Source organism: Phaseolus vulgaris, chromosome 9 (assembly GCF_000499845.2).
Source record: "Phaseolus vulgaris cultivar G19833 chromosome 9, P. vulgaris v2.0, whole genome shotgun sequence".
NCBI classification, from domain to species: Eukaryota; Viridiplantae; Streptophyta; class Magnoliopsida; order Fabales; family Fabaceae; genus Phaseolus; species Phaseolus vulgaris.
In genome coordinates, this window is record NC_023751.2 from 11017992 (window position 1) to 11028889 (window position 10898).

General features: G+C 33.2%; 1 protein-coding gene across 3 annotated transcripts; it reads right to left on the reverse strand.

The window, feature by feature from the left end:
• Window positions 1–148: 148 nt before the first annotated feature.
• On the reverse strand, window positions 149–4512 carry LOC137821597 (uncharacterized). 3 transcript variants are annotated; one of them, XM_068626260.1, is made up of 11 exons: window positions 4490–4512; window positions 4010–4299; window positions 3830–3924; window positions 3649–3745; window positions 3446–3574; window positions 3056–3164; window positions 2831–2975; window positions 2436–2478; window positions 1355–1528; window positions 723–852; window positions 149–627 (listed from the first exon to the last, which is right to left on the reverse strand). In XM_068626260.1, exons 2-10 carry the CDS (start codon window positions 4169–4171, stop codon window positions 745–747), a joined length of 1062 nt encoding a protein of 353 aa, XP_068482361.1. In that variant the 5' UTR covers window positions 4172–4299; window positions 4490–4512; the 3' UTR covers window positions 149–627; window positions 723–744. The 3 variants fall into 3 exon arrangements, with proteins under 3 accessions (XP_068482361.1, XP_068482360.1, XP_068482359.1); XM_068626259.1 differs by lacking the exon at window positions 4490–4512 and having other exon boundaries at window positions 4010–4442; XM_068626258.1 differs by lacking the exons at window positions 1355–1528; window positions 4490–4512 and having other exon boundaries at window positions 4010–4324.
• Between the last annotated feature and the right edge of the window lie 6386 nt (window positions 4513–10898).

A 10898-nucleotide genomic window follows, 5' to 3' on the forward strand; every position in this document is an offset into this window, starting at 1 on the left:
TGCCGAAAGGAAAGGGCTAAAAGATACTACTCAAAAACCATAATATCAACCCAGCTCAACACATAGCAAAAGTGAAACAGTTTTTAACAAAAATAGGAAAACAGAAGCTGCTAGCCCAGGCAGGAGTTATCATATGAACGCAGATGGCTCGAACACGAAAACAAAATGGGTGGAATAAGAAACAGAAATCCTTACATAATGTTTTACTTGTCAAATATTAAAATAAAACAATGGCTGAGATTTCATCCAAATTATTCAAAACTGGAGAGGATTTTCTTCCATGGATTAAGGATGGAATATGTGCAAAAATAGTAAATTGAATCCTGATAAAATTGGCGCCAGATGCTAAAGCAAATATGTAATTCAGCTTTGCCATTCATTTCCCTCGCCAGCACGACCCAACCCAGCCATCTTGCCCAGAGTAGACATTTACAATCAATTTTGTTGAGTCATGAGACCAGAACCTTAGTAGAGAAGAATACAACGTGGAGACTTGGTATACCAGCCCAACCATTCTTAATATGATCGGTAATAGTGCTCCAACAGCAGGGGTAAATCATTTCATTCCACTATAGAAGGAAACCCATCACCATACTGGTTGAAAGTTTGAGCAGAGAATCTCTTTCGCTGTTAACAATAAGATCATATACGCTTTAATAGAAGAATAACTCAACTAAAATATGGTAACAAATGAAACACCAGCAAAGAAATATCAAACCTACCTGCAGAAATAATCCACAAACGCTAATTTGAATCATCTTCCACTTCAAGTTGCTTCCCAAACTTCCTTAACGCAAGTGAATATATAGTTTTCCTACTCACTGATGTTTTGCCGGTGACCAACTTGACAGCCTATTACAGACCCAGCAGTTGAACTTAACAAACAAATGTGTTGGAATACACATCAAACAAATACTGAAATTAACTGTGACTACTCAATAAATTAATTGCCACGTAAATTAGGTAGTTTTAAGGATGATTAAATTCAATTCTAAGGGAGTAAAACAGAGAGAAAGAGATATACGAGTGAAGTTTTCTTAGCAGAGCTGAGCATGATCTTTTTCACAAAAAATGATGTGACAACATCAACTAATAGAAAGAGAAAAAAGGCAACCACCATCTTCAGTTTAAAATGAATATGTGTCATAATATGGATATTTTTTTCCTCATTCCCCATTTCTTTTAATTCTAAAGCTAGAGAAAATTGATGATCACTTAAGCACACAACCACACAGGACCAGCGTCTAAATCCACAACCATTTTCATTACCTTGACTTATAAATAACATATAACCATATATCAAGCTTCTGTTTAAACTAAATTTGAACACACGCAAACGTAAGGAGGTTACTACCGTAGAAAGACTCTCCCCACTTGCAATCAGTTCTCTTAGTTCACTCTCAAGCTCAATGTCCGATGGAGGTTCAACTTTAGAATTTGCTTGCCCTTGAATCAATATAGTAAGTTCTCCCTTCACTTGACGGAGGGAAAATACTTCCTGGGCTTCACCCAGTGTACCACGCCAAAACTACATAAGCAATATCTACTGTCTAAGTTAAAAAAATACCATGAGAGCAAGAATGCTGCATATTGATTAAGCTAACTACTAACAAAAATCTATTTAACAAAGGCATACTGCTGGGTTTCTATTAAGTGTCATAAGTCCCCATTTATTTGTATCACTACAAATTAAGTGAAGTATAGTTGCAGAATCAACAACTTCAAAATAACCATAACAAGAAATATTATGATAGTTAATTGAAAAGAATGCATTTCATATAGTAAATCTCACACTCAATCTCTCTTCCTCTCCACAAGTGCCCTGTTCAATTTTTCTGAGACACTGATGATTTTTTCATTCCTCTCACACTTCCACCTCATTCTTTTCAAGATTTGTGCTCCTTTTCGAAATGCTTCATATTTTTTTCTACAAGAGATTTTTCTGAACAGATTTCTCTGTTAGGTTCCTCAGTTTTCTTTAATCAATTGCTTTCATTCCTCTCATACTACTCCTACCTCTTTCTTTTCTAATCTGTGTTCTTCCTCTGGAAGCTTCCTCTTTCTTTTCCACACATGATTTTTCAGTATTGGTTTTTCTCCTAAGGTTCCTCATTTCTCTTCGATCAATAGCTCTCACAACCTGGTTTTTTCCTCTCTAATATATTTTCCTGTTTTTATTTCATGGAATTTGAAGTTATGAACAGACGAAGCAAGGTTGGCTCTCCAAGACTTCGGATCCACTAGAGTTATAGCCATTAGCCATCCAATATGTATTTACTCAAACTATCCAATCCAATCCATTAACTTTATTTTCTATAATTTGGTAGCTCGGTTGGATCCATTTATGGATGAAATGGAGGGATAACCGATAAACAGATTCAAGTGTCATCCCTATGGAACAGTAGTGACTACAGAAAGTTAAATGCTACACGTACCTCCTCATGTATCTTAGTCATTTCCCGAGCAATAACACATTTCCTGCAATATCATCAAATTGAAGGGTCAACCAATCTGATTCAATATTCCCTAACCACACCTCTGAGATCCTATAATGCCCAACGCAAGGTCTTGCAGAAAAAGTAATTACTTCCCACATAAAAAAATAAAAACTTACTTAAACTATTACTTTCACAACTTCCTTCTGTTTATTGAAAAAGTTTAATGCACAAGATGTCAAAATTCATGCTAAAGTTGAATGATAAAATAAACAAATAGATCAGAGTTCAGAACATCAATTATTAATATATTGCAAAAAATGCAAACAAATGATTCTCCAACTGGAAAATTAAAGAGGACAGCAGTACACCACTTTTAAGCTAACTCCCAATACCTTGCATCACCAAAAATTGAAGAACTCTCATCAAGGAACTGAGAAAGCTTGTGAGGAGGAACGTAAAATATTTGTGTAGTAGTTTGATCAGCTGAAACCATAAGCCTTTTTCTTCTCGAACCAGAATGTTTAGGAAGAAAACCAACTGCAAATTAAACATAAGAAAAGCCATTTTAGGTCCCAAAATACCATAAATGCAAAGATTCAATTAATTCAGCATATTACCGAATGTAAATTCATCAGTAGGTAAACCCGAAGCAGAAAGAGCCGACACCAAAGCACAGGGACCAGGGATTGGCACAACCAGGATATTCTCACTAACACACAATTTGGCCTGCATTTTATATTAAAGAAATCCTCTACATCACCAAACAGGCACTTAAGAAACATATAGAGATATTCACAACTAAGGTTCTAAAAGAAGGTCCTCAACTACAATTGCCTTGGCAAAATTATTGTTGTCAACATGGTTAAAAATTGTGGTCGGGACAGCAATTTAAACGCACTTGTTGGAATTCTCCACATTATCAAGAAATTTAAGGAAACTGTGTTCGCCACCGCAAAATTTGGAAACCTCGTCGACAACAATAAAATTGCAAGCAAAAACACACTTACCAACTCCATACCCGGATCACTGATGCCTGGCATTCCAGCATCACTTATAAGAGCCACAACATCACCCTGCTTCAACCTTCTCAGCACAACCTGTTCCCTTTGTGATTCGTTGAATTTGTGATAACTCATCTGAAGAGCTACAAAAGCGCATCAGAACACGCAAATTGTAAAGTAATCACAAGTTGCTATTGGTCGATACTTACGAGAGGCGTTTTGATGTTATAGTGATGAAGCAACTTCCCTGAGTGCCTCGTGTCCTCCGAGAGTATAACATCAGCTGAGTTCAGCACGCGAAGAGACCTGCGCGTGCACGTCAAACAAATGCAGAGTTAAACTTAAACGCCGAACCGAAATGAGGAAAATATAGAGTGAGATGTTTCGTACCTCAAAGTGATATCTTCGAGATTTCCAATCGGTGTTCCCACGAGGTAAAGACCGGGTTTCAGAGATTGCGAGTGACGAGTATCCGTTTCGTGAGCCTGCAAGTGGAAATTCAAATTCGGTGAGTTATGCAAGAAATATTACAGCGAAAAAACCCTATGCATGGCGTGAAAACGAAATTACCGGTTGTGGAGGGAGATTGATGCCGGAACTATAGCAGAAGGAGTAGGGAGAAGAGTTAAGTTGCTTGCGAACGGGAATGCAAAGTCCATAGGAACCACCGGAACGACAGGGAAATGGTGCGGCAATAGAAATCGCCGACCAAGGTAATCGTCGAATCAACATTTTCCCTCTTCGGAAAATTGGGAACGCTATCGGTGCAACACACAGATGACAGATCCTTTTGGTTTTGAATAAGGCCCAATCGATTCTACAAGAAGCCCAACAACAGATGCTTTGACTTTTACCTAAAACTTCAAACAAACAAACAAAAGGAGGTCGAGAATCATTGGGAATGAGATGCGTTGGACACATTCAATAAAAAACCGGCACCTCAATAAAAATATTATAGAATAATATTAAATTCAAAAAATAGAAAAAAGATTTTGATCTTTTCAGTTTTTCCTGATTTCAAAATTGAGCAATCTTTAGTGTGCCAAGTACCTCTTTGATGAAATGTCAAAGAGAAGTCTTGCTATCTGGAATGCAAATGCAATGATATAGAGATTGACCAAATTTGATACGAGTAAAGGGTCTTTGTTCATACTGTTTAGAATGAATTAGTTTAATTTCATCTGGTTAAATAGCATGCTCAAAGGACTTGAGATACTTATTTGGAGTATGTTATGAAATATAAGTCATACTTTTTTATATTTTTTTTAAACTCTAAATTTTAAACTCTAAACATTTTCAACATATAATTTTAGTTAACAAAATTTAGATTATGTGATTATGTTAATTATATATGTAATGCTGAGAAACATTGTTACTTCAATTATAGAGATTTAGTGCACTCACATAGAAGGTATATCATATTTATTGAGAGAGAAAAATATGGAGAGATCTTTCGATTACAAGTAAAACTTTTATTCTATGTGATAAGTCACCTTAACTCAATAAGTTTTTTATTTTGATTGAGAAGTATAACACAATTTTATGAGAGAAGAGTATAAAAGATAATTGTTAACACGAGTTTATGTGAGCAGAGTATAAGAGATAATTGGTCTATGTTATATGTTCTTACACGAGTTTGAATATGTTTATTCCTTAATTGATCTTGTTGTGTTGATTTTATGATGTCATTTGAAAGGTTACACTCCTACGTCGGGACAGAGGGAGATATTGTGTATATGTAAAAAGTACTTCAACTCTCAATAGTTTGAATATAATTATGAGTAATAAATGTTATTGAATGTATCATTTACGTGTCTCATGCTAACCTATTTATATAGTTTGGGTTGAGTATGTGCGTGGATGAGCCTCAATCAGTAGGGACGAAGTACTTAGTCTTATATTAATCTGACAATACGAATGATTTAGAGTGTTGGATTGGGGATTAATGTCATTCTTAATTAGATGTCACATTAGATTTTTTATATGTGTTAGTTCTTCAATAGGTGGTCAGTTGTTCATTGTTTTGAGTCAATCTTCACAGTTCTTCACCTTGACTCCAAATCATATAAGAACTTATAGTTTCAATTTCCTTTTTCCTCAAACGGAATATTATCTAACTTCAAACATAGTTTGAACCTCAATCTTGGCAAGGACTTTCTAAACACTTATGTTGGATTTTTTTTTTCAAGATCAAGAACTCTTAGACCCGGTAACTTCTTTCACGAAATGCAATCTGATGTTTAGGTGTTCCGCCCTCTCATGGTAAATTTGATGATCAACTAGATATATGACATTTTAATTATCATAATGAATAATTCCACAATACCTAACTCTCCAATCATCTACTTCAACTATAATATCTGAGAGATTGTGTGTTTATAATTTATGTAGACGAAATTAACCTTTAAAATATGAATATTAGTGAGTTTAATATATCTTGGTACAATACCTTTCTCTAATTTGATTTAATGAATGTGATTCCTTCAAAGAGATAATAAAGAAAACTATGAGTTTCTACCCACCTTTATTTTGCCTAACAATTAATCTGACCTGCTAACCCATGAAATTATGGGAATCCCTCCCAATTCAAACTCACCCCACAGTTGCTAGAAAAAGATTTTGAATTCAACTATTGTATCTATTAGTTTTGTATATCTCATATAGAGAAAGAAGAGAAAAGGGAGAAAAGAAAATGATATATTTTATTAATCAATAATTGTTACACACTTACATTATTAAGTACTATATTTATATAACACATAATAAAAATAAAAGATAAAAATAAATAACATAAACTGATAGAGCAGTTACAACTGAAAAAGTAGTTACAACTGAAATTCTAAAATATTATGAGATCATATTTATCATCTAGTAGTGTCCCACAAGCTGAAACATGTATATCTTTCATGTTCAACTTGGATTTCACGAAATAACCGAGGATGCAAAGGTTTGGTCAACATATCAACCACTTATAGAGGAAGAAACTTGGATTAAATGAATGAGACCTTCTTGAAGTTTAGTCCAAACTAAATGACAATTAATTTCAATGTGTTTCGTTCTCTCATGAAACGTGAGATTCTTTGTTATGCATATAGCAGATTTATCGTCACAATAGACAACAAAAGATTCAGAAATATTAGTATGCAAATCACAACACAAATATTGTAACCATTGAAGTTCACAACTAAGTGAAGCTAGTGCTCTATATTCTGCCTCTGAAGAAGATCTGGACACTGTAGACTCCTTTTTACACTTCCATGAAATTACAGAGTTTTCCATAAACACACAATAACCAGTGATAAACCTTCTAAAATCAATGCAAGTTCCCCAATCTGAATCAGAAAAAGCTTTGATAACAATTTGATTATTACTGGAAAAGAATAGACCAATACCAGGACATCCTTTCAAATATTGTAATACACGAAGAGCTCCTGTCATATGAGGTTCTCGTGGATTTGAAATAAACTGACTGAGTTTATGAACTACAAAACTGATTTCAGGCCTAGTGTGTATAAAAAACGCCCAAACAATCTTCTATATTCACCTAGATTCAAAAGTAATGAACCTTCACTTTCAGAGAGAGGATAAGATGGTTCCATGGGAGAAAAGGCGGGTTTGTAAGCCAATAAACCACTATCAGAAAGAAGATCTAAACAATATTTTTGTTGATAGAGAACAATACTAGAAGGTGAACGACTTATCTCAAATACCAAGAAATAGCGAAGAGTACCAAGGTCTTTGATACTAAATGAGTTATGAAGATGATTTTTAACACGACAGATTTCCTAAAGATTATTGCCAACCAACATAATGTCATCAACATATATCAATAGAGCGATGAAAGAATGATTGTCTCTAAGGATAAATAAAGAATGATCAATTGTACTTTGAACCTAACCAAGTTGTATTACAATCTGAGTTAGTTTTGAGTTCCATTGTCGACTCGTCTGCTTTAGTCCATATAAAGATTTTCTAAGTTTAAAAACTTGTGTGGGATGAGAAAGAGTAAGGCCTGCGGGAGGAGTCATGTAAATTTCTTCATCAAGATCGTCATGAAGAAAAGCATTATTCACATCTAGTTGATGAAGAATACATCCCTTAACACTTGCTATAGATAAAATAAATTGAATAGTAGTAATTTTAACTACCAGAGAGAAAGTCTCAAAATACTCAATACCTTCGGATTGAGTATATCCTTTCGCAACCAAACGAGCTCTGTACCTATCAATGGTGTCGTGTGGTTTATGCTTGGCTTTGAAAATCCATTTACACCCAATAGGACGCTTAGGAGGCAAATCCATCAAAAACCATGTTTCATTAGACTCAAGAGTATCAAGTTCACGTTGCATAGCTTCTTTCGAACAATCATGTTGTATCGCCTGTTTAAATGATTTAGGTTCTTGGATAGAAGAAATACTATGACAAAAAGAAGAATATGTAGGAGAACAATTATGATAAGAGAGATACTTTTGTATAGAATATTTAGTACTTGAAGAATGATTGGTAACATTTTTTAAGAGAAGAAAGTAGTGTGATAGTCCTTCAAGTATCCAAGTGGTTGTTTGAGATGAGTAGAAACTCGAACAGATGAAGGTTGTGGATTAGAATGTTGGTGTTGCAAGACATCAATATCAATTAAATGTAATGGTGTAGAAGAATCAGTAGCAGGAACATTGGATGGTAATATAGTTTCAGAAACTGAAGGAACAATATCACTATTAGATGTATGCACAGCAATATCATTATCATAAATAGAAGGAAGCAAATGCTTAAACATATCATGTGTGTCAAAATTGATATCTATGTTGTCCTTATAAAAAGGAAAATGATTTTCATTAAAAATAACATCGTGTGTCACAAAAATATTTTTTTTTATTCATATAAAAAAGAGTAAAATAATTTGCCCCATCTTTGTAACCTAGAAAAAACACATAATTACTTACCAAAGAAGCATTAACCACTAGACCAGACAAGTTTTTTTGTCATATTATCATTTTTATTATACTTATTATTATTAATATAATTTATACATATAAATTATATCAATAATAATAATAATTATATTAAAAATATAAACTATATTAATAATATTAATATAAATTATGTTCATGTTATTAATATTATATTCATATTATTAATATTATATTCATATTATTAATGTTATATTCATATTATTAATATTATATTCATATTATTTATATTAATAATATTATTCATATTAATATTATTCGTATTATTAATAATAATAAGTATAATAAAAATCATAATAATAATAAAGAATTTGTCTAGGGTAGTGATTAAATTTTCTTTGATCAAAAGTAGTTACAATTGAAAATCTAAAATATTATATGAGATCATATTTATCATTTAATAATATCATTGTCCACAGGTTCAGACTTCTCATCGGGTGTTAATTTCGACGAAAGACACATGTCCACATCTCGACGAAAGGCACATGTCCACAAAGTATACCTCACGAACCAACCGAGCACACCTCTACATGCACATACACGTCTAATGACCAAATCAAAGCATCACTTAATACCTCATTTTAGTCTAACACAACGTGATAATCTTAAATAACCTCCAAAGAAATCCTAACTTGAATGTAAGAATTTTTTTTTTAAATACCTCACTTTGACCGAGGCCGATAAGACCTTCCCACCCCTAAAAAAAGAATCACGGTCCTTGATTCTTAATGTTTAGTCTATGTAATTTATCATTAAATTACGTAGATGTAAATGGAAAGTAATAATTAAAATTATTTTGAAAAACTAGCCCTTGTTTTATGATTTATTTTTTCTTCTTACGCAGTAATTACTATGGTAAGGCAAAGATATTAGTTGAATAATGATAGCAACAACTGAGTTGCTGAGACGTTGGAGCAAGAATTTCACGAGTCAAATGTCTTAGGATTGAAGATAAATTTTATGAAAGAAGTACCTTCAATCTGAGGAAAGTGAGGGAGGGATGGAATAATGTACTTTACTGGTTTGGCCTAAACACTGAGAAGAGAATGAAATGGATCACACCAAATGGAGTCTGTTTCGGTTAATAGGTAGCACAGAAAACTTATACCGATACTTAACTATCTGGTGTTCTTGCAGGTAGCGTTGCGACCAACAATATTTCATCAACCCCGCCAATTGTAGCTGTAGGTTACTAATTACACACGCATTTAATCAGATGAACCCATAAACATTTCATTTCCCACTACCATTCATAAACATCACATCCACAATAGATGGTTTAACAAATTAAAGCAAACAATAATATCTACGTAAATACTCATTAATTTAAGTTAGGTATGAGATTATGGGTCGAAGATCCACATTACAGCTGAGATTTTTAAATGAATATATATATATATATGCGTTGTGAGTTATAAGTTATTACACTATTACATGCAGTTTTATGTTGTTGTCCATGGTTGTTAATATAGGTCAAGTGCCAATGAAGATAACATATATAACAGTGGCGGCAAGCATAAGTAGATATGTGAAAGCGATATTAGATCTTTATATTAAATGACTCAATATACCTAATAAAAGTATTCACCATTCACTCTGAAATAATAAATATTGCATCGATTGCTTTTCAAGATTAGAATTCATTTAATTCCACAAATACTTAATTTTATTTATTTTTAAAAAAATACGAAGGATGGGAATGTACGGTTGATTTGATTTAATTAGAAATCCAAAAAAATCGTTTTTTTCAACGATTTTTTTTCTTCTAAATGCACATTCAAGAATATATTATATTGTACATACATATAATTTTTTTATTGTTTTAAAATGTTAATAGATTTATATTTTCAAACGAGTTTGGGACCTAGAGAATGAAGTACCAAAGCCAGTCGGAGTGTTAGCACTCGGATATGTCAGAGTATGGTAGATAATGACGTACATTTCTCCTTGAAATATCTTTGAAATGCGTGTTATTTATATTACCTTAATGGATTGGCAGGTCGGATTAGGGAATTGGTTCGTGTTTAGGGTTGTGTTAAACAACCCTTAATTATGGATTAACTCTGCTGACTTGGTTAACCTTGGCTCAACGTTAATGATCGGTCGGCCACGTGTCGTCACATGATTTAGACAATAACTTAGTCCGTCTGGCCAACTCACTTGTTCATCCGTTCATACTACTAAAATTTATGATCTATAACTTCCTATATACTCTAACGTTTTCCTTCCGGCTCGAAAGGTATTAGATTCTTCAGAACTAGTGGAAGAGGAACCTATGAAATATACGGATTTAAGAACAAAAACAAAATAAAAGTAGTTGCATATTTTGTTGAGTTTAAGAGAGATTTGGTATTGAAGAATACGTAACATAGTCTCTTGCCATATCTGAGGAGTGGTTTAGTTTTGTTGCTTTTCAAAGTTAACTGACCTGAACACATGAATATAATAATAAGTGAATAAATGTGTGATGGTGCAGAGAGAGAATGAAT

What these genes read in the sequence shown, in the direction of transcription:
- LOC137821597 (XM_068626259.1), bottom strand. Translation starts at nt 4,360, where the DNA reads ATGTGTCCAACGCATCTCATTCCCAATGATTCTCGACCTCCTTTTGTT. An exon ending in TCAATCTCCCTCCACAACCG is followed by an intron (nt 3,925 to 4,009) that starts GTAATTTCGTTT and finishes TTCCACTTGCAG; the next exon opens with GCTCACGAAACGGATACTCG. An exon ending in GTGGGGAGAGTCTTTCTACG is followed by an intron (nt 853 to 1,354) that starts GTAGTAACCTCC and finishes GGTCTGTAATAG; the next exon opens with GCTGTCAAGTTGGTCACCGG.